This window comes from Boleophthalmus pectinirostris, unplaced genomic scaffold (assembly GCF_026225935.1).
Source record: "Boleophthalmus pectinirostris isolate CB_2022bp ecotype Guang Dong unplaced genomic scaffold, ASM2622593v1 HiC_scaffold_2, whole genome shotgun sequence".
Lineage (NCBI taxonomy): Eukaryota > Metazoa > Chordata > Actinopteri > Gobiiformes > Gobiidae > Boleophthalmus > Boleophthalmus pectinirostris.
Window position 1 is genome coordinate 10957698 of NW_026571152.1, and position 24155 is coordinate 10981852.

The window sequence follows — 24155 nt, forward strand, 5'->3', positions numbered from 1 at the left end:
TCATGGGGTTTGGTCAATAATTAACCCAGATATTGAGAAACTAAATTTTTGGCCCCATTTACCACAATGTTAACTAAAATTTCAAAGTGATCCAGAATCCAGGATTTCTTCCGGATCAGCCCCAAAATGAAATCAGTTCTTCCTTTTCACATTTCCAACAAAATCCTGAAAATTTCATCAAAATCGGTCCATAACTTTTTGAGTTATGTTGCTAACAGACAAACAAACAAACAAACAAACAAACAAACAGACAAACAAACAGACAAACAGACAGACAGACAGACAACAGACAAACAAACAGACAAACAGACAAACAAACAGACAAACAAACAGACAACAAACAGACAAACAGACAAACAAACAGACAAACAAACAGACAAACAAACAGACAAACGCCGGCAAAAACATAACCTCCTTGGCGGAGGTAATTATGAGTTTAAATGTCATAAGGAGTTTAAAAGTTATAATTAGGAGTTTAATTGTCATAATTAGGAGTTTTAAATGTCATAATTCATAATTAGGAGTTTAAATGTCATAATTACAAGTTTAAATGTCATAATTACGAGTTTAAAAGTCATAATTAGGAGTTTTAAAGGTCATAATTACGAGTTTTAAAAGTCATTATTATGACTTTTAAAGTCATAATTAGGAGTTTTAAAAGTCATAATTAGGAGTTTTAAAGTCATAATTAGGAGTTTTAAAAGTCATAATTACGAGTTTTAAAGGTCATAATTACGAGTTTTAAAGTCATAATTAGGAGTTTAAATGTCATAATTAGGAGTTTAAAAGGCTTCTGTTTTTTATTTACTGGCAGAAATGAGCTTCCCTGCATCTTTTCATTCTTGTCTTTGTGTTTTTTGCGCAGCAGAAACGAGCTCTGATGACTTCACTTTAAAAAAAATCTAATAATATAATTTGTTTTTGCGCAGGTTCTTCCTCAGATGATGGAGTTCTGTCACCAGACGCTCATGGACCCCTCTGCTGACCCCCGCAGGAAGGACGGAGCGCTGCACTGCGTGGGGACTTTAGCCGAGCTCCTCCTGAAGGTACAGCGCCCCCTTCAGAGCAGCCCCGCTCTGCACCCCGACACTTTTTATTAGTTTGACTCTGTCCTTTTCAGTTTTTGTGTTTTAAATGTAACTCTGTGTGGTGTTACAGAAGTGGGCGTACAGGGAGCAGATGGAGATGATGTTACAGAAATACGTGTTCCCGCTCCTCAACTCTCCTCTGGGATACCTGCGAGCGCGGGTCAGTCCCACAGTGTTTTTTATTTTATTTTGAGATTTGATTTAGACTTTAATCGTTCACAGTTAGTTCCATTAAAATGGTTAGAAAGTAGCAACATTAAAAACAGAGGTCCTTTTTTAAATTTTTTATTTTATTTTTATTTTTTTTACACACATTTTTTACGCGCCACAGTGAACTGCAAAGTATCAATAATAATGAATTAACAAGTGTGAATGGTTTAGTCCTGGTTTAGTTCTTGTTTAGTCCTGGTTTAGTCCTTGTTTAGTCCTGGTTTAGTCCTGGTTTAGTCCTGGTTTAGTCCTGGTTTAGTCCTGGTTTAGTCCTGGTTTAGTCCTGGTTTTAGTCCTTGTTTAGACCTGGTTTAGACCTGGTTTAGACCTGGTTTAGTCCTGGTTTAGACCTGGTTTAGACCTGGTTTAGACCTGGTTTAGTCCTGGATTAGTCCTGGCTCAGTCCTGGCTCAGTCCTTGTTTAGTCCTGGTTTAGACCTGGTTCAGACCTGGTTTAGTCCTGGTTTAGTCCTGGTTCAGTCCTGGTTCAGTCCTGGTTTAGACCTGGTTTAGACCTGGTTTAGACCTGGTTTAGACCTGGTTTAGTCCTGGATTAGTCCTGGCTCAGTCCTGGCTCAGTCCTTGTTTAGTCCTGGTTTAGACTTGGTTTAGACTTGGTTTAATCCTGGTTTAGTCCTGGTTCAGTCCTTGTTTAGTTCTGGTTTAGTCCTTGTTTAGTCCTGGTTTAGATCTGGTTTAATCCTGGTTTAGTCCTGGTTTCGTCCTGGTTTAATCCCATTAAAGAAATTCTCTCAACCAGGAAAACAAGAGACTTTTTTGACGCTCTGGTCTGAACACTGAGTTTGTGCCTTTTTAAAGTTCACAAGAGTCTGTTTAGTGTAACACAGGAGGTTTAAAGTGGAGGCTCACGTAGACTCACGTGTTTCCTGTTTCTTTGTCGGTCCTGGTTCCTGGTTCTTCGTTCCTGGTTCCTGGTTCCTGGTTCCTGGTTCCTGGTTCCTGGTTCCTGGTTCCTGGTTCTGGTTCCTGTTCTTCGTTCCTGGTTCCTGGTTCCTGGTTCGTTCTTGGTTCCTGGTTCCTGGTTCTTCGTTCCTGGTTCCTGGTTCCTGGTTCCTGGTTCCTGGTTCCTGGTTCCTGGTTCCTCAGTCGTGCTGGGTGCTTCACTGCTTCAGCCCTCTGCGCTTCCACGACGAGCAGGTCCTGCGCGGCGCCGTGGAGCTGGTGAAGCAGGACCTGGTGGAGGACAAGGAGATGCCCGTGAAGGTGGAGGCCGCCATCGCTCTCCAGACGCTCGTGTCCAACCAGCAGCAAGGTCAGGACCAGGGCTCGTAGGGAGTATTATCTGTCACATAAGGGTGAGTTGTTGTACAGTTGTAGGGAGTATTATCTGTCACATAAGAGTGAGTTGTACAGTTGTAGGGAGTATTATCTGTGACATAAGGGTGAGTTGTTGTACAGTTGTAGGGAGTATTATCTGTTACATAAGGGCAAGTTGTAGGGAGTATTATCTGTTACATAAGTACAGTTGTAGGGAGTATTATCTGTTACATAAGGGCGAGTTGTTGTATAGTTGTAGGGAGTATTATTGGTTACAAAAGGGCGAGTTGTTGTACAGTTGTAGGGAGTATTATCTGTTACATAAGGGTGAGTTGTTGTACAGTTGTAGGGAGTATTATCTGTCACATAAGAGTGAGTTGTACAGTTGTAGGGAGTATTATCTGTTACATAAAGTTGTTGTACAGTTGTAGGGAGTATTATCTGTTACATAAGGGCAAGTTGTAGGGAGTATTATCTGTTACATAAGGGCGAGTTGTCGTACAGTTGTAGGGAGTATTATCTGTTACATAAAGGCAAGTTGTAGGGAGTATTATCTGTTACATAAGGGCAAGTTGTAGGGAGTATTATCTGTTACATAAGGGTGAGTTGTTGTACAGTTGTAGGGAGTATTATCTGTTACATAAGGGCAAGTTGTAGGGAGTATTATCTGTTACATAAGGGTGAGTTGTACAGTTGTAGGGAGTATTATCTGTTACATAAGTACAGTTGTAGGGAGTATTATCTATTACATAAGGGCGAGTTGTTGTACAGTTGTAGGGAGTATTATCTGTTACATAAAGGTGAGTTGTTGTACAGTTGTAGGGAGTATTATCTGTTACATAAGGGCAAGTTGTAGGGAGTATTATCTGTTACATAAGTACAGTTGTAGGGAGTATTATCTGTTACATAAGGGCGAGTTGTTGTATAGTTGTAGGGAGTATTATTGGTTACAAAAGGGCGAGTTGTTGTACAGTTGTAGGGAGTATTATCTGTTACATAAGGGTGAGTTGTTGTACAGTTGTAGGGAGTATTATCTGTCACATAAGAGTGAGTTGTACAGTTGTAGGGAGTATTATCTGTTACATAAAGGTGAGTTGTTGTACAGTTGTAGGGAGTATTATCTGTTACATAAGGGCAAGTTGTAGGGAGTATTATCTGTTACATAAGGGCGAGTTTGTTGGTACAGTTGTAGGGAGTATTATCTGTTACTTAAAGGCAAGTTGTAGGGAGTATTATCTGTTACATAAGAGTGAGTTGTACAGTTGTAGGGAGTATTATCTGTTACATAAGGGTGAGTTGTTGTACAGTTGTAGGGAGTATTATCTGTTACATAAGGGCAAGTTGTAGGGAGTATTATCTGTTACATAAGAGTGAGTTGTACAGTTGTAGGGAGTATTATCTGTTACATAAGTACAGTTGTAGGGAGTATTATCTATTACATAAGGGCGAGTTGTTGTACAGTTGTAGGGAGTATTATCTGTTACATAAGGGCGAGTTGTTGTACAGTTGTAGGGAGTATTATCTGTTACATAAGGGCGAGTTGTTGTACAGTTGTAGGGAGTATTATCTGTGTTCTGACCGTGTCCTCCTCGTGTCTCGTGTCTCGTGTTTCGTGTTTCAGCTAAAGTGTACATCCGGCCGTTCATTCGCCCGGTGATGCAGGAGCTGCTCCACGTCGTCAGGGAAACGGAAAACGACGACCTCACCAACGTCATCCAGAAACTCATCTGCGAATACAACCAGGAAGTGGCCGCCATCGCCGTGGAGATGACGCGCAACCTGCTACTGTACTGCTACTACTACTGCTACTACTACTACTACTACTGCTACTACTACTACTGCTACTACTACTACTACTGCTACTACTGCTACTACTACTGCTACTACTACTGCTACTGCTACTGCTACTGCTACTACTGCTACTACTACTACTGCTACTACTGCTACTACTGCTACTACTACTGCTACTACTACTACTACTACTACTGCTACTACTGCTACTACTACTACTACTACTACTACTACTACTACTGCTACTACTGCTACTACTACTGCTACTACTACTGCTACTGCTACTGCTACTACTGCTACTGACTACTACTGCTACTACTACTACTACTACTGCTACTACTACTACTACTACTACTACTACTGCTACTACTGCTACTACTACTACTGCTACTACTACTACTACTGCTACTACTACTGCTACTACTACTACTACTGCTACTACTACTACTACTACTACTGCTACTACTGCTACTACTGCTACTACTACTGCTACTACTACTACTGCTACTACGAAAACAATATTTTCTGTTTAATAAAGATATTATAAAATGCTTTCTACAAGAAATGAACATGAGTCTCTCCTCTTCTTCTTCTCTCCTTGTCGTTGTTTCAGGCTGAGATCTTCACTCGTGTTCTTCAGAGTGACGAGTACGAGGAGAGTGAGGATAAGACGGTCATGGCTCTGGGTTTACTCAGCACCATGGACACCATCCTGACCGTGATGGAAGATCACGCCGAGGTGACGCACACACACACACACACACACACACACACACACACACACACACACACACACACACACACACACACACACACACACACACACACACACACACACACACACACACACACACACACACACACACACACACACACACATACACACACACACACACACACACACACACACACACACACACACACACACACACACACACACACACACACACACACACATACACACACACACACACACACACACACACACACACATACACACACACACACACACACACACACACACACACACACACACACACACACACACACACACACACACACACACACACACACACACACACACACACACACACACACACACACACACACACACACACACACATACACACATACACACACCTGTGTCTGTTCACACCTGTGTCTGTTCACACCTGTGTCTGTTCACACCTGTGTCTGTTCACACCTGTGTGTGTAGTGTTCACACCTGTGTCTGTGTTCACACCTGTGTTGTGTTAGTGTTCACACCTGTGTCTGTGTTCACACCTGTGTCTGTTCACCTGTGTGTCTGTTCACACCTGTGTGTCTGTGTTCACACCTGTGTGTCTGTTCACACCTGTGTGTCTGTGTTCACACCTGTGTCTGTTCACACCTGTGTCTGTTGACAGATCACGCAGCAGTTGGAGGCGATCTGTTTGCAGGTGATCGGTCTGGTGCTGCAGAAGCCCGTCATAGGTATGGCAGGTGTGTCTCACCGTCCTCCCACCGCCAAACACACTCACAATAATCTAAACACGTCAAATAAATATCATGTTTATGTTTCAACTGTGGCAGGTGTGTTTGAGCCTCAGACTCGCTTTAGAACACACGATCAGAACATCAGAACATCACATTTAAAGAATAATTTATAGAGTTTATATCATCTCTGTTTCACGTCTTTACATCACAGACCAAATCCTCTTCTGATCTTCTACACTGGGATTGTCTTTAACCTTTTTTAAATAAATAAAAAATGTCCATCCATCCATGTTCTTCCTCTTCTCTGGGGACGGGTCTCGGGGGGCCTCCTCCCAGTGGACATGAACACCTCCTGAGGGAGACGCCCAGGAGACATCAGAACAGACGTCCTCCCCTCAGACGCTCCTCTCCACGTGGAGGAGCAGCGGCTCTACTCCGAGCTCCTCCTGTGTGACTGAGCTCCTCACTCTGTCTCCAAGGGAGACGCCCAGACGCCCTGTGGAGGAAACTCATTTGGGCAAACTCCCATGAACCTCGAGCACCCGATGGAGAGTGTAGAGCTGGTCCAGTGTTCCACGGTCAAGACAAAAACCACACTGCTCCACCTGGAGCCGAGGTTCGACTATCGGCTGGATTCTCCTCTCCAGTCCCTGGCACAGACCGGAAAGGCTGAGAAGTGTGATTCCCTTGTAATTGGAACACACCCTCCGGTCCCCCTTCTTATACAGAGGGACGAACACCCCGGTCTGACAGTCCAGAGGTACTGTCCCCGACCGCCACGCGATGTTGAAGAGACGTGTCAGCCAAGACCCACAACATTCAGAGACTTAAGATCCTCAGGACGGATCTCATCCGCACCCGGAGCCACCGAGGAGCTTTAACCACCTCAGTGACTTCAGCCAGGGTGATGGATGAGTCCACCTCCGAGTCCCCAGCCTCGGCCTCCTCCTCGGAAGACGTGACGGTGGGATTGAGGAGATCCTCAAAGTTTTCCTTCCACCGCTGGACAATGTCCGCAGTTGAGGTGAACAGCTCTCCCCCCGCACTGTAAACAGTGTTGGTGAAGAACTGCTTTCAGCTCCTGAGGCGCCGGACGGTTTGCTAGAATTTCTTTGAGGCCGTCCGATAGTCCTCCTCCATGGCCTCCCCGAACTCCTCCCAGCTCTGAGTTTTTGCCTCTGCGACCGCACAGGCTGCAGCACACTTGGCCCGCCGGTACCATCAGCTGCCTTAGGAGTTCCACGAGCCAGCAAGGCCCGATAGGACTCCTCCTTCAGCGTGACGGCATCCCTTACTTCCAGTGTCCACCACCGGGTTCAGGAATTACTGCTGTGACAGACACCACAGACCTTTCGACCACAGCTACGAGTGGCCCCATTGACAATAGAAACCCTCCACCGCGTTAAGGCACGGTCACGGTTCAGGGAGGCGTAAATTTAAAAAAGTTTAGTAGAAATATTCCATTCTAAACTGCAAAACCCAAAAGTGTTTTACAGCTTTTATATTTTATCTGTAAACTCTTGTGTTTTATTTGTGTTTTTATATTTTATCTGTAAACTCTTGTGTTTTATTTGTGTTTTTTTGTGTTTTTATATTTTATCTGTAAACTCTTGTGTTTTATTTGTGTTTTTATATTTTATCTGTAAACTCTTGTGTTTTTATTTGTGTTTTTGTTTGTTTTGCCGCAGAGTTTTATGAGGAGATCTTGTCCCTGGCGTTCGGTCTCACCTGTCAGAACATCTCCCCCCAGATGTGGCACCTGCTCGGAGTCTTGTACCAGGTGTTCCAGCACGACTGCTACGACTACTTCACCGGTACTTTTACTCTACATTACTAATACTTTTACTCTGCACTAATAATACTTTTACTCTGCACTCTAATACTTTTACTCTGCACTACTGATACTTTTACTCTGCACTACTAATACTTTTACTCTGCACTACTATACTTTTACTCTGCACTACTGATACTTTTACTCTGCACTACTGATACTTTTACTCTACACTACTAATACTTTTACTCTACACTACTAATACTTTTACTCTACACTACTACTTTTACTCTACACTACTAATACTTTTACTCTGCACTACTAATACTTTTACTCTACACTAATAATACTTTTACTCTACACTACTAATACTTTTACTCTACACTACTGATACTTTTACTCTGCACTACTGATACTTTTACTCTGCACTACTGATACTTTTACTCTACACTACTAATACTTTTACTCTACACTACTAATACTTTTACTCTACACTACTAATACTTTTACTCTACACTACTAATACTTTTACTCTACACTACTGATACTTTTACTCTACACTACTGATACTTTTACTCTGCACTAATACTTTTACTCTGCACTACTAATACTTTTACTCTACACTACTGATACTTTTACTCTGCACTACTAATACTTTTACTCTACACTACTGATACTTTTACTCTACACTACTGATACTTTTACTCTGCACTACTAATACTTTTACTCTGCACTACTAATACTTTTACTCTGCACTACTGATACTTTTACTCTGCACTACTAATACTTTTACTATACTTGAGTTCGATTCCTCAGTGAGGTTGTGGGTTTGATTCCCTCCTGTGTGCGTGTGGCAGAGTGGTTAGTGTGTGTGTCTGGGTGAGGAGGTTGTGGGTTTGATTCCCTCCTGTGTGCGTGTGGCAGAGTGGTTAGTGTGTGTGTGTTCTGGGTGAGGAGGTTGTGGGTTTGATTCCCTCCTGTGTGCGTGTGGCAGAGTGGTTAGTGTGTGTGTGTTTCTGGGTGAGGAGGTTGTGGGTTTGATTCCCTCCTGTGTGCGTGTGGCAGAGTGGTTAGTGTGTGTGTGTGTCTGGGTGAGGAGGTTGTGGGTTTGATTCCCTCCTGTGTGCATGTGGCAGAGTGGTTAGTGTGTTGTGTGTCTGGGTGAGGAGGTTGTGGGTTTGATTCCCTCCTGTGTGCGTGTGGCAGAGTGGTTAGTGTGTTTGTGTGTCTGGGTGAGGAGGTTGTGGGTTTGATTCCCTCCTGTGTGCGTGTGGCAGAGTGGTTAGTGTGTGTGTGTGTCTGGGTGAGGAGGTTGTGGGTTTGATTCCCTCCTGTGTGCATGTGGCAGAGTGGTTAGTGTGTGTGTGTGTCTGGGTGAGGAGGTTGTGGGTTTGATTCCCTCTCTCTCTCACAGACATGATGCCTCTGTTACACAACTACGTGACGGTGGACACAGACGTGCTCCTGTCCAACCCCAAACACCTGGAGATCATCTACAGCATGTGCAAGAAGGTACCAGACCCTCCACAGGGGGCGCTCACACGCACACATACACACACATACACATACACACACACACAGACACACACAGACACGCACAGACACGCACACACACACACACACAGACACACACACAGACACACACAGACACACACAGACACACACACACACACACACAGACACAGACACACACACACACACAGACACTCACAGACACACACATGCACACAGACACACACACACACACACACACACACACACACACACAGACACACACACACACACACACAGACACACACACACACAGACACACACACACAGACTACAGCATGTGCAAGACAGATACAAACACGTGCACCGTGTTTCACTGAAAACACTTTTACAACAGAACTTGGATTTAAAGCCCCACTGAGGAACATTTCAGACAATAAATATACCACCGTTTTTATTTATTTTTTATTTATTTGAGACAGGGACAGCGCACAATTTTCGCATTAACCTTGACAGGAGAGATGCACTGTACATCAGGTGCATCAGAGCTAATTTCCACCTGTCGTCCCTGGACAGGTTCATTGATTGATTTTATTAAACTGACCTTGACTATCAACTGTTCTGGACCTGGAGCATGTTTTGGGTTGAAGGGGGAAACCGGAGGAAACCCATCCAGACACGGGGAGAAACATGCAAACTCCACACAGAAAGACCTGGGCGACCTGGGGATCAAACCCAGAACCTTCTTGCTGTGAGGCATGAGTGCTAAACACTCAGCCACCGTGCCCACCTTTTAGATCTGGTTTAGTCCTGGTTTATACCTGGTTTAGTCGTGGTTTTAGTCCTGGTTTAGTTGTGGTTCTGGTTCTGTTGTGGTTTGACTGCTGGTTCTGGTTCTGTTGTAGGTTCTGTTGTCGGAGTGTGGGTTTAGTTCTGGTTCTGGTTCTGTGGTTTGACTGGTGGTTCTGGTTCTGTTCCAGGTTCTGTCGTCGGAGTGTGGGTTTAGTTCTTGTTCTGGTTCTGTGGTTTGACTGGTGGTTCTGGTTCTGGTTCTGTTCCAGGTTCTGTCGTCGGAGTGTGGGTTTAGTTCTGGTTCTGGTTCTGTGGTTTGACTGGAGGTTCTGGTTCTGTTTCAGGTTCTGTCGTCGGAGTGTGGGTTTAGTTTTGGTTCTGGTTCTGTGGTTTGACTGGAGGTTCTGGTTCTGTTCCAGGTTCTGTCGTCGGAGTGTGGGTTTAGTTCTTGTTCTGGTTCTGTGGTTTGACTGGTGGTTCTGGTTCTGGTTCTGTTCCAGGTTCTGTCGTCGGAGTGTGGGTTTAGTTCTGGTTCTGGTTCTGTGGTTTGACTGGAGGTTCTGGTTCTGTTTCAGGTTCTGTCGTCGGAGTGTGGGTTTAGTTTTGGTTCTGGTTCTGTGGTTTGACTGGAGGTTCTGGTTCTGTTTCAGGTTCTGTCGTCGGAGTGTGGGTTTAGTTCTGGTTCTGGTTCTGTGGTTTGACTGGAGGTTCTGGTTCTGGTTCTGTTCCAGGTTCTGTCGTCGGAGTGTGGGTTTAGTTCTGGTTCTGGTTCTGTGGTTTGACTGGTGGTTCTGGTTCTGTTTCAGGTTCTGTTGTCGGAGTGTGGGTTTAGTTCTGGTTCTGTTGTGTGTTGACTGGTGGTTCTGGTTCTGGTTCTGTTCCAGGTTCTGTCGTCGGAGTGTGGGTTTAGTTCTGGTTCTGGTTCTGTGGTTTGACTGGAGGTTCTGGTTCTGGTTCTGTTTCAGGTTCTGTCGTCGGAGTGTGGGTTTAGTTCTGGTTCTGGTTCTGTGGTTTGACTGGAGGTTCTGGTTCTGTTCCAGGTTCTGTCGTCGGAGTGTGGGTTTAGTTCTGGTTCTGGTTCTGTGGTTTGACTGGAGGTTCTGGTTCTGGTTCTGTTCCAGGTTCTGTCGTCGGAGTGTGGGGAGGACGCCGAGTGTCACGCTGCCAAACTGTTAGAGGTGATCATCCTCCAGTGTAAAGGACGAGGCATCGACCAGGTACCAGCTAAAATCCTCCACTACTCTTCATCCTCTTTTCTCCTCCTCTTCTACTCATCCTCCTCTTCTACTCCTCCTCCTCTTTTCCTCCTCGTCTCCTTCTTCTCCTTCTCTTCTCTCCTCTTCTCCTGTTCTCTTCTACTTGTCCTCCTTCTCCTCTTCTTCTCCTCCTCATCCCCTTCTCCTCCTTTTCTCCTCTTCTCTTTTTCATCCCCTTCTCCTCTTTTCTTCTTTATCCCCTTCTCCTCTTTTCTCCTCCTCTCATTCCTTTTCCTCCTCCTTTTCTCTCCTCCTCCTCTTCTCTCCTCTTTTGCTCCTTCTCCTCTTCTCCTCCTCCTCTTCTCTCTCTCCTCCTTCTCCCCTCCTCCTCTTCTCCTTCTCCTCTTCTTTCCTCATCCTCTTTTCCTCTTCACTCCTCATCCCCTTCTCCTCTTCTTCTCTCCTCCTTTTCCTCCTTCTCCCCTTTCCTCCTCTCATCCCTTTTCCTCCCCCTTTTCTCTCTTCCTCCTCTTCTCTTCCCTGCTCCTCCTCCTCCTTTTCTTTTCCTCTTCTCTTTCCTCCTCCTCTTCCCGATCTCTCCTCTTTTTCTCCTTCTCCTCTTCTTCCCCTCATCCCCTTCTACTCCTCCTCTTGTCCTCTTCCTCCTCCTCTTCTCTCTTCGTCCTCTTCTCTTTTTCTCCTTCTCCTTCTCCTCTTCTTCCCCTCATCCCCTGCTCCTCGTCCTCCTCTTCTCACCCTCTTCTCTTTCCTCCTCCTCTTCCTCTTCTCTCCTCTTTTTCTCCATCTCGTCCTCCTCCAGTCCTCCTCTTCTCCTCACGTCTTTTCTCTCTCTCTGTTTTAACCCGGATGCCCTCCCCGTCCCGGTCTGTTTCAGGTGGTCCCGGTGTTGTTGTTTCTTGTTGTTGTTTTAACCCGGATGCCCTCCCCGTCCCGGTCTGTCCTCAGGTGGTCCCGGTGTTGTTGTTCTTGTTGTTGTTTTAACCCGGATGCCCTCCCCGTCCCGGTCTGTCCTCAGGTGGTCCCGGTGCTGGTGCACACGGCGCTGGAGCGTCTGATGCGCGGGGTGAAGACGTCGGAGTTGAGGACCATGTGTCTGCAGGTGGCCATCGCGGCGCTCTGGTACAGCCCCCCCCTCCTCTTCCTCACGCTGGACTCCGGCCCCCAGCCCCTCACCGCCCACTTCATCAACCAGTGGATCAACGACACCGAGTACTTCCTCGGGTCAGTCCGACTCCAGACCTGATCTAGACCTGGTTTAGTCATGGTTTTATTCTATGTTTTAGTCTTGGTCCAGTCCCAATTCAGTCCCTGGTTTAGTCCTGGTTCAGCTGTGGTTTAAGTCCTGGTTCAGTCCATGTTTTAGTCCTAGATTAGTCCTGGTGTAGTACTGGTCTAGTTCTGGTTTGGTCCCAGCTTGGTTCAGGTTCAGTCCTGGTTTAGTCACAGTTTTATTCCATGTTTTAGTCCATGTTTTAGTCTTGGCTCAGTCCCGGTTCAATCCATGTTTTAGTCTTGGTTTTGGTCCTGGTTCAGTATCTGGTCCAGTCCCAGTTCAGTCCCTGTTTTAGCCCTAGTTCAGTCCCAGTTCAATCTATGTTTTAGTCTTGGTCTATTCTTGGTAAAGTCTTGGTCTAGTCCTAGTTCAGTCCTAGTTCAGTCCTGGTTTAAGTCCATGTTTTAGTCCTGGTCTAGTCCTGGTCTGGTCCCAGCTTGGTCCAGGTTTGGTCCTGGCTCAGTCCCGTTTCAGTCTTGGATCAGTCCCGGTTCAATCCTTGTTTTAGCCTTGGTCTAGTCTTGGTAAAGTCTTGGTCTAGTCCTGGTTCAGTATCTGGTTCAGTCCCAGTTTAGTCCTAGTTTAGTCCTGGCTCAGTCCCGGTTCAATCCATGTTTTAGTCTTCGTCAATTCTTGGTGAAGTCTTGGTCCAGTCCCAGTTATGTCCCTGATTTAGTCCTGGTTCAGTCCTGGTTTAGTCACGGTTTTATTCCATTTTTTTATTCCATGTTTTAGTTCTGGTCTAGTCCTGGTCTGGTCCCAATTTGGTCCAGGTTCGGTCCTGGCTCAGTCCCATTTCAGTCTTGGATCAGTCCGGGTTCAATCCTTGTTTTAGCCTCGGTCTAGTCTTGGTAAAGTCTTGGTCCAGTCCCAGTTCAGTCCTGGCTCAGTCCTGGTTCAGTCTTGGTCTGTTTAGTTTAGTCTGTGAGTAAACCAGGACTAAACCTGCTTTAATCTTGGTTTAAGTCCATGTTTTAGTCCATGTTTTAGTCTTGAACTAATCTTTGGACTAGTCTTGGTCAAGTCTTGGTCTGGTCCTGGTTCAGTCCCAGTTCAGTCCCGGCTCAGACCTGGTTCTGGTTCTTGTCTCAGTTCTGGTCCTGGTTCTTTCAGACTTCACGACCGTAAGCTGTGTGTCCTGGGTCTGTGCGTGCTGATGGAGCTGTCTCGGTTTAGTCCTGGTTTAGTCCTGGTTTAGTTCTGGCTCTGGTCTTGTCTCAGTCTTGGTCCTGGTCTTGGTCCTGGTCTCAGTCCTGGTTCTGGTCGTGGTTCTTTCAGACTTCACGACCGTAAGCTGTGTATCCTGGGTCTGTGTGTGCTGATGGAGCTGCCGTCGCGTCCGTCGGCGCTGGAGGCTGTGGTCGCTCAGATTTTACCCTCCGTCCTGCTGCTGTTCCTGGGCCTGAAACATCTGTACGCCTCCCGCCTCCTCCACAAGCCCCCGGAGCATCCGAGAGCCCCCGCCCCGGGGGGCGAGCAGGACGCCAACGGTGAGGGGGGGGGACTAAACCCTAGTCCCTGGTTTAGTCCCTGGTTTAGTCCTGGTTTAGTCCCTGGTTTAGTCCTGGTTTAGTCCCTGGTTTAGTCCTGGTTTAGTCCTGGTTTAGTCCTGGTTTAGTCCCTGGTTTAATCTTGGTTTGGTCCTGGTTTAGTCCCTGGTTTAGTTCTGGTTTAGTCCCTGGTTTAGTCCCTGGTTTAGTCCTGGTTTAGTCCTGGTTTAGTTCTGGTTTAGTCCTGGTTTAGTCCCTGGTTTAATCTTTGGTTTGGTCCTGGTTTAGTCCCTGGTTTAGCCCTGGTTTAGTCCCTGGTTTAGTCCTGGTTTAGTCCTAGTTTAGTCCCTTTTTTTAGTCCTGGTTTAGTCCCTGGTTTAGTCCCTGGTTTAGTCCCTGGTTTAGTTGTTCTGGTTTAGTTCTGGTTTAGTCCTGGTTTTAGTCCTGCTGTTTAGTCCTGGTTTAGTCCCTGGTTTAGTCCTGCTTTAGTTCCTGGTTTAGTTCCTGGTTTAGTCCTGCTTTAGTCCCTGGTTTAGTCCTGGTTTAGTCCTGGTTTAGTCCCTGGTTTAGTTCCTGCTTTAGTCCTGGTTTAGTCCTGCTTTAGTCCTGGTTTAGTCCCTGGTTTAGTCCTGGTTTAGTCCTGCTTTAGTCCCTGGTTTAGTCCTGCTTTAGTCCCTGCTTTAGTCCCTGGTTTAGTCCTGGTTTAGTCCTGCTTTAGTCCCTGGTTTAGACTCTGGTGGTTTAGTCCTGGTTTAGTTCTGGTTTAGTTCCTGGTCTAGTCTCTGGTTTAGTCCCTGGTTTAGTCCTACTTTAGTCCCTGCTTTAGTCCCTGGTTTAGTCCTGGTTTAGTCCCTGGTTTAGTCCTGGTTTAGTCCCTGGTTTAGTCCTATTTTAGTTCCTGGTTTAGTCCTGGTTTAGTCCTGGTTTAGTCCTGGTTTAGTCCTGGTTTAGTTCCTGGTTTAGTCCCTGGTTTAGTCCTGGTTTAGGTCCTGGTTTAGGTCTTGGTTTAGTCCTGTTTTAGTCTTTGTGTAGTTCTTGTTTAGTCTTTGTCCCGGTCTGGTCCCGGTCTGGTCCCGGTCTGGTCCCGGTCTAGTCTGACTCTTGTCTGACTCTTGTCTTTGGTCCAGAGGAAATCCCGAGTGACGAGGACGAAGTGTCAGAGCCGCAGCCGGTTTGTCCCCACAGCACAGAGGAGCCCGACGACGAGGTGAGAACCCGACCACGGACCACGGACCACGGACCACGGACGTCCTGTCACATTGACCCGACCCCGAGTCTGAGTCCAAATCTGAGTCCGAGTCCTTTGATTCTGAGTATCCGCTGATACCAAGTCCTGAGCCGATACTTCTATAAAACATAACAAAGTGTGTCGTATTTGGGCTGAACTTAGTGTGAAAAATCAAATGTCCAAAACTTTAATTTATTCACTTTTCTAAACATGAACCATCAGTGTAAAAAATCAAAACCAAATAAAAACAAGACGACAGAAGCTCCAAGCCTCTGTCCCCCGACCGCCCCCAGACCAACACCACCACCACCACAACATCCACCACATCCACCACATCCACCACATCCACCACATCCACCACATCCACCACATCCACCACATCACATCCACCACATCCACCCACCCACCCACATCCACCACACATCCACCACATCCACCACATCCACCACACATCCACCACATCCACCACATCCACCACATCCACCACCACATCCACCACATCCACCACATCCCACCACATCCACCACATCCACCACATCCACCACATCCACCACACCACCACATCCACCACATCCACCACCACATCCACCACATCCACCACATCCACCACATCACACATCCACCACATCCACCCACATCCACCACATCCACCACATCCACCACATCCACCACATCCACCACATCCACCACATCCACCACATCCACCACATCCACCACATCCACCACATCCACCACATCCACCACATCCACCACATCCACCACATCCACCACATCCACCACATCCACCACATCCACCACCACATCCACCCACATCCACATCCACCACATCCACCACATCCACCACATCCACCCATCCACCACATCCACCACATCCACACATCCACACATCCACCACATCACATCCACCACATCCACCACATCCACCACCACATCCACACATCCACCACATCCACCACCACATCCACCACATCCACCACACCACCACATCCACCACACACCACACATCCACCACATCCCCCATCCACATCCACACACACATCCACATCCACCACCACATCCACCACCACATCCACCACATCCACCACATCCACCACCACATCCACCACCACATCCACCACATCATCCACCACACCACATCCACCACATCCACCACATCCACCACATCCACCACATCCACAAACCCCCAGCGGAGCGAGCGCCGCCACATTGGTCTCAACACTTAATAGACACGCAAACAAACACCACCGTGTGATGACGCCATCGGCCGCGCAGGTGAACACAGAACCACAGGTAACACGACCCAAAAGTCCCAACTAGAGCTGAGTATCATTAAGAAGTTGCCGATACGATACGATACATATCTTGATACAGTGCACTTTCGATTCGATATGATATATTTCAAATGGATTCGAAACGGTTCAATAAAAAATAAAGGTTAAATCATGTCTGTGATACTAAAAGTCTTTGTTAAACCACTTCTTCTTGTGCAAAGTTCATATGAAACACAAACATTTTAATCCTCAAAACAGTGAAAATGTCAAATGTGTCGCATAAATGAGTTTCCTTTCACTCCACAAGAAACAAAACTGTAGCTCTGTAACAAAATAATTTAGTAAAACACACCTAAAAATACTCTTGGTGAAATATCGATACAGCAGCCCACGATATTGATACTGTATCATCACATTAAACGATACGATATATCAATATTCCCATATTTTTGCACACCCCTAGTCCCAACGTGAGTGTGTCTCTAGTACAACAGGCTCTGGGACGTCCCTGAGGGAAACCCACACCTCACTTAAAAAAACAAAACTGTTGTGTCCTGTGTGTTTTATTATATTTATATTTATATTATTTATCCGATACCTGATCAGAACATAACGTCTGAGTCTGGATCAAGTCCACAGTCACGTGATCGGTGCTGATTTCCAATCATGTGATTGGATCGGGACAACCCTAAACTCAACCAGGACTGAGCCTGGTCTAGACCTGGTTCAGTCCTGGTTCAGTCCTGGTTCAGTCCTGGTTCAGTCCTGGTTCAGACCTGGTTCAGACCTGGTTCAGTTCCTGGTTCAGTTCTGGTTCAGTTCTGGTTCAGTCCTGGTTCAGTTCTGGTTCAGTCCTGGTTCAGTCCTGGTTCAGTTCCTGGTTCAGTCCTGGTTCAGTCCTGGTTCAGTCCTGGTTCAGTCCTGGTTCAGTCCTGGTTCAGTTCTGGTTCAGTCCCGGTCTTGGTCTTGGTCTTGCAGGAGGACTTCTGGGAGGAGGACTGTTTCGAGGGCACCCCGCTGGAGGAATACTCCACTCCTCTGGACTACGACAACGCAGAGGACGAATACACGTACTTCACCAACGCCCTGCTGAGTGAGCCTCCTCTACACCACCTCCTCCTCTACACCACCTCCTCCTCTACACCACCTCCTCATCATCCTCTACACCACCTCCTCCTCTACACCACCTCCTCCTCTACACCACCTCCTCATCATCCTCTGCACCACCTCATCCTCTGCTCCTCCTCTACACCACCCCTCCTCTACACCACCTCCTCCTCCTCTACACCACCTCACATCCTCTACACCACCTCCTCATCATCCTCTGCACCACCTCCTCCTCTGCACCACCTCCTCCTCTACACCACCTCCTCCTCTACACCACCTCCTCCTCCTCTACACCACCTCCTCCTCCTCTACACCACCTCCTCCTCCTCCTACACCACCTCCCCTCCTCTACACCACCTCCTCCCCCTCACCACCTCCTCTCTCTCTGCACCACCTCCACCTCCACCACCTCCTCATCCTCTGCACCACCTCCTCATCCTCTGCACCACCTCCTCCTCCTCTCTGCACCACCTCCTCCTCTTCTGCACCACCTCATTCTCTGCACCTCCTCCCTCACTCCTCATCCTCTGCACCACCTCTCCTCTACACCACCTCCTCCTCTCCACCACCTCTCCTCTGCTCTCTCTACCACCCCTCATCCTCTGCACCACCTCCTCCTCTACACCTCCTCCTCATCCTCTGCACCACCTCCTCCCACCTCACCACCTCCTCCTCTGCACCACCTCCTCATCCTCCTCTGCACCACCTCCTCTTCCTCTACACCTCCTCCTCCTCTGCACCACCTCATCCTCTGCACCACCTCCTCTTCCTCTTCACCACCTCTCATCCTCTGCACCACCTCCTCACCACACCTCCTCCTCTTCCTCTGCACCACCTCCTCATCCTCTGCACCACCTCCTCATCCTCTGCACCTCCACCTCCCCTTCCTCTGCTCCTCCTCCTCTTCCTCTGTCCTCACTTTCTTCTTCTTCTGTGCTTTTGTTCAGGGGTGCAGAACACTGACAGTTCTTGGTACCAGAGGCTCACGGCGCCGCTCAGCGACGACCAGAAGAAACAACTCCAGGAAATCTACGGCATCGCACAGCAGAAGAAGACCGCCAAAGGACCATGGTACAGTCCTGGTCTAGTCCTGGTCTAGTCCTGGTCTAGTCCTGGTCTAGTCCTGGTCTAGTCTTGGTCTAGTCTTGGTCTAGTCCTGGTTTAGTCCTGGTCTGGTCCTGGTCTAGTCTTGGTCTAGTCTTGTCTAGTCCTGGTTTAGTCCTGTTTAGTCCTGGTCTAGTCTTGGTCTGGTCTAGTCCTGGTTTAGTCCTGGTTTAGTCCTGGTCTAGTCTGTCTGGTCTAGTCTGGTCTAGTCTTGGTCTAGTCTTGGTTTAGTCCTGGTCTAGTCCTGGTCTAGTCCTGGTTTAGTCCTGGTCTAGTCCTGGTGGTCTAGTCTTCTGGTCTAGTCCTGGTCTAGTCCTGGTCTAGTCCTGGTCTAGTCTGGTCTGGTCTGGTCTGGTCCTGGTCTAGTCCTGGTCTGGTCTCTGGTCTAGTCTTGGTCTAGTCTTGGTCTAGTCCTGGTCTAGTCTTGGTCTAGTCCTGGTCTAGTCCTGGTCTAGTCTTGGTTTAGTCTTGGTCTGGTCCTGGTCTGGTCCTGGTTTAGTCCTGGTCTGGTCCTGGTTTAGTCCTGGTTTAGTCCTGGTTTAGTCCTGGTTTAGTCCTGGTTTAGTCCCGGTCTAGTCCTGGTCTAATGTGTTAAACCTGGTTCTGTTCCAGAGGTGGGACCCGGGTCTGGACTGGAGCAGCTCTGAGTGATGTGGGTCAAACTCAGACTGAGAGACTGCCTTTGTGCCGCTGAGCAACGCTGGACACCTCCGGGTTTCACCGCCCTGGAATCGCACCGACACCTCTGGGACAAAAACTGGAATCGCCGCCGGGACCGGAGTCAAACCCCGAACACGTCGCCGACTAAAACACTCCCACACGAGCGGAAAAAAAAAATAAAAAAACTGAATTCCGAACCTTGGTCTGGGATTGAACCTTTACGAGAGAAAAGTGCAAATACTAAAAACTCTTCGACTGACCGGAGAAAATGAACTTTGAGACGGTTTTTGTTACGTGTGGATTTGCTCGGGGAATTAGAGACGTTAAAAGATCTACTGTTTTGATACTTTGCAGTGACGTCGCTCTGGGGGTGTTCTACATGTGTGTCTATGGTTAGAGTGACCAGATTTTCAAATTTAAAAGTGGGACACACCCGGGTTGTATGGAAGCCCAGTTCCACCAGTAAATAAAAAATAAAAGCCTCACAGAAAGTCATAATAACGAGTTTAAAAGTCAAAGATGTTAATTTTCTCTTCAAGAAGTTAGAGTTTAAAAGTCATAATAATGAGATTAAAAGTTGTAATTACGAGTTTAAAAGTCATAATTATGAGTTTAAAAGTTGTAATTACGAGTTTAAAAGTCATAATTATGAGTTTAAAAGTTGTAATTACGAGTTTAAAAGTCATAATTATGAGTTTAAAAGTTGTAATTACGAGTTTAAGTCATAATTATGAGTTTAAATCATAATAACATGTTTAAATGTCATAATGAGTTTAAAAGTCATAGTAACAGGTTTAAAAGTTGTAATTACGAGTTTAAGCTTTAATTACGAGTTTAAATGTCATAATAATGAATTTAAAACTCATAATAACGGGTTTAAAAGTCGTAATTATGAGTTTAAGTCATAATAACAAGTTTAAAAGACGTAATTACGAGTTTGAAAGTCATAATAAGTCGTAATTACCATATTTAAAGTCATGACTTTAAAAGTGGACTTTGAATCTGCCCTTGTCGTGGAAGCTTGTGGTCTTGTTCCTGAAGAGGCCTGGTTTAGTCCTGGTTTAGTCCTGGTTTAGTCCTGGTCTAGTCCTGGTCTAGTCCTGGTCTAGTCCTGGTCTAGTCCTGGTCTAGTCCTGGTTTAGATCAAATTGGTCTAAAAACAGGAACGTCTGGTCTCCCTTAACTTCAGTAACAGAGTTTCAGACAGAGCAGTGCCTCCCGTTAGCGTCACACCCCAGAGAATGTGGACGACCTCAGCTGCAAAATATCAACAGCAGGTTTTGGCTTCAGTGTCGCTTCTTCAACAGTTTTTAAATCCGTCTCCTCGTCACACAGACCTGGAGTTGTGTTTGTTTAACTCAAACCAGGTTCTTCTGAAACTACAAACGCTCTGTCGCACCCTGTGATGTCATGAAGTGCTGTGCCGCTGTGTTTTTAAACTCCACACGCCGTCACGAGAATCATCTGGATCATTTCGGTCCCGGAGTTACCGATCTCTGCTGAACTTAGGCCCTGTTTGCACGTACACGGGTGCTTCTGTAAACTGAGACGTTTCTCTTCGTTTGTTCCCGTTTTTTAAACACAAACAGAAAATTCTCCTCTGAAAATGAATCTTTGTCAAAACTTCGTCTACAGGGAAGATTCTGGAAAACTCTGCTTTGGTGTTTGTGTCTAAAGTGATAAAAGGAGTTTTAGGAGCCGACGCCAAAAGTGCAACGAGTGTTTCCCTTTTGCTCTGATGATGATGACGACCAGAGACCAATGAGGCTGTATCAGATCTGTGGAGAGGCGAGCCGCTCACTAATGCACCATTTAAACCGATTTGTGAGTAAAACTTATCCAGGCTGGTGCCACCTAGTGCCTCCGTTCAGTTTCATTTCTCTCCAGCGACTAGATCAGAAATCAGATACACCAGACCAGACATGTCCAAACTACGGCCCGTGGGCCAAACGCGGCCCTCTGACAGATTTAGTTTGGCCCTCATTCTTCCAGGCGAATTGGCCCAAATTGCTTTGCAACAATTAAAAAATAACTTTTTACGGCAAGTTTTTTGAAAATCTACCTTAAAAAACCTAGTATTGAATATTTAGTGACTGACGGTTCATTCTAACGTGTTAAACCTGCAAATATTTAAATTATTCACTGTAGGGACGGGCATTCGATGAAATTTTCTTAATCGATCGTCGGAAGAATTAACGATCGATTATCGATTAATCATTAACGTTTTTATATTAAAATGATCATCATTATTATTACTATCTGCACTAATCTGCATAAATAAATTCAACTTTACGACATATAAACATAACGACTCTAGATCCACATCAGCTGTTTGACATTATAATGTGTTTAATTCAGTTTTGTTCAAATCTCACAGAAACAAAACTTAAAACCACATCACTAATTTACATAAACTAAGTGAAGATAAAACTCCAGCTCTTGTGTCGCTGATGTGGTTCAACTTGTGTTGGATTAAAAGACATGACTCAGGTGAATACAGGTCAGTGTGACCAGATTTGTGTTTGTCAAAACCAGGACAGCGTACGGGGGGAGGGGGGCGGGGCCTCGTCATCCACATTGAGCGACTCTCACCTGGAAAAACTTTTTCCCACTGGACACAGAAACATATGTGCTGCTTTATCCACTGTGCACATGGACTCACACTTGTCCCAACGCAACGGAAAGTGTGGAATTTCTTCTACAAATCCTGGTTAAATCCACATTTGTGCTTCGGTTCGTTACAGACTGACCCACTGTTTGTGTCTCGCTCCTTCTGATGCAGAGACACATGTACACACCTGTTTGGTCACGACACACAAACATACATTCAGTTTGTCCATTAAAATGAACGTAATCGATGAAATTCTTAATGATCAATTATCGATTAATCGATTAATCATGCCCATCCCTAATTCACTGTGTTGAGCTCGATCGACCCTCTGCTTCGTCTGTGTTTAGATTTGTGGCCCTTGATGTAAAAAGTTTGGACACCGCTGCACTGGACGGTTCCCAAAAACTATTCTTGTCGGGAGTGTTTGTCCGGGACGATGGACTCGGGACAAAGTGCCGGGCGGTTGCCGTGGTAACAGGCATGACGTCATGATTTTCCAATGATGAAGTAAATATTTAAACCTAAAAGAAAAATTAAGAAAAAAAAAAGAAGGAAATGCCAAAGTCTGATCCAAACATGTTTTTAATCCTTCAGCCCAAAGAGACGAACTCCAGAAACCACAGACCTGGTTCAGTCCTGGTTCAGTCCTGGTTCAGTTCCTGGTTTAGACCTGGTTTAGACCTGGTTCAGTCCTGGTTCAGTCCTGGTTCAGTCCTGGTTCAGTCCTGGTTCAGTCCTGGTTTAGTCCTGGTTCAGTCCTGGTTCAGTCCTGGTTCAGTCCTGGCTTAGTCCTGGCTTAGTCCGGGTTTAGTCCGGGTTTAGTCCGGGTTTAGTCCGGGTTTAGTCCGGGTTTAATCCGGGTTTAATCCGGCCCTTGATGGAAAAAGTTTGGACACCGCTGCACTAGACGGTTCACAAAACTCCAGAAGTGCGAGTTCGGGCACCGGCCAATCAGAGAAGAGACAGACATTCTGTGTTGTCAACGATTCCCGAGGATTTAAAACCGGAACAAAGAGAATGTTTGGTGAATTTGATCTCGGGGAAAGACGTTATTGTTCTTCTTCCTACAGGATTTGGAGCTTTACAAACGTCACGACCAAACAGCAGCGATTGGTTCAATAAAAAAAGTCCCCGCCTCCTGTCGAGCGAACGAATCCTAATGCTGCAGGTCACACGGTTTCCACAAAGTGAAACCGTCTCAGGAAGCAGGATGAGTAAAACTTACAACTGTAATGAAACAAAAGCTGCTCCGCCCAGAGTCTCGGTGTAAACGAAAACTTTTGTTGAAATCGACTCTGTGAGCACGATGTTATTTTGGAAAACGGACAACGGGAAATATTTTTTTCTCAACGTACCGGCTCTGTGGAAACGAAGTCTAAAGGGAAAAGGAGCTGTCCACTTAAAAACAACCACTTCATGACATCACAAGGTGGAACAGAGCGTTTGGAGATGTAGACAGACGAATAATAAAGATTTACTCAAACACAAAACACAGGTCCAGGTCTGTGTGAAGCAGGAACATTAGAACACGTCAGGTTTGCGTCATTTAGGACTTTTTAAGGTTCAGAAAATATTGATCAGTTTCTGTTTTTCTTTTATCAATAAATCTTCACTTTATTTGTAAATGTTTAAAAACTTTTGTCGCCAGATTTCAAACTTTTATTTCAACTCAGAGTCCCAGACGGTGACTTTAAATGACGCCCGAGGCCAACGGAGAAGCTCCAGATGAACGTTGTGAAGTGTGCGACGGCGGCGTTTGTGCGACGGCGGCGTTTGTGCGACGGCGGCGTTTGTGCGGCGGCGGCGGCGTTTGTGCGGTGTTTTGTGCGTTGTGTGACTCTTGTACAGGAGGTAAAGTGTAAATAGTCGTGTGTTTGTTGTGTTTTTGTAAATGAGTTTGGAGCTGAACAAAAGAACGAAAAATCTGAGTTTGGTTCGAGTCTCTTCTTTTCTACAATATTTTATTATCGTCATTATTATTATTATTATTTTTACGTAACATAATTTCAGAAATAATATGAAATGTTTATAGAATAATTTATTTTACTTTGTACTTATTAACTCCCCAAACGAATAAACTAAATAATAATGAGCCACATGAAAGTGAATACATAAAATAATAAAAGTCAAATAAAGCAAACAACTTCAGGACTAAACCAGGACTAAAACAGGACTAAAACAGGACTAAAACAGGGACTAAAACAGGACTAAACCAGGGACTAAAACAGGACTAAACCAGATCCAAAACCAGGTCTAAACCAGGTCTAAACCAGGACTAAACAGGACTAAAACAGGAC

The 24155-nt window shown here is 46.0% G+C and overlaps 1 protein-coding gene across 2 annotated transcripts in view; it reads left to right on the plus strand.

The window, feature by feature from the left end:
• ipo8 (importin 8) overlaps positions 1-23786 on the plus strand; it is a 44980-nt gene extending 21194 nt beyond the window's left edge. Inside the window, exons 12-26 of one of the 2 annotated variants that reach the window (XM_055155408.1) lie at positions 930-1046; positions 1159-1248; positions 2406-2571; positions 4198-4357; positions 4980-5106; positions 5774-5849; positions 7532-7657; positions 9029-9126; positions 11019-11114; positions 12130-12335; positions 13666-13877; positions 15005-15084; positions 17355-17469; positions 18431-18554; positions 19200-23786. In XM_055155408.1, the coding sequence (XP_055011383.1) occupies positions 930-1046; positions 1159-1248; positions 2406-2571; positions 4198-4357; positions 4980-5106; positions 5774-5849; positions 7532-7657; positions 9029-9126; positions 11019-11114; positions 12130-12335; positions 13666-13877; positions 15005-15084; positions 17355-17469; positions 18431-18554; position 19200 (1794 nt within the window). In that variant the 3' untranslated portion in view covers positions 19201-23786. The remainder of the gene's footprint in view (positions 1-929; positions 1047-1158; positions 1249-2405; positions 2572-4197; positions 4358-4979; positions 5107-5773; positions 5850-7531; positions 7658-9028; positions 9127-11018; positions 11115-12129; positions 12336-13665; positions 13878-15004; positions 15085-17354; positions 17470-18430; positions 18555-19199) is intronic. The other variant, XM_055155409.1, reaches the window with a different exon arrangement.
• The last annotated feature ends 369 nt before the right edge of the window (positions 23787-24155 follow it).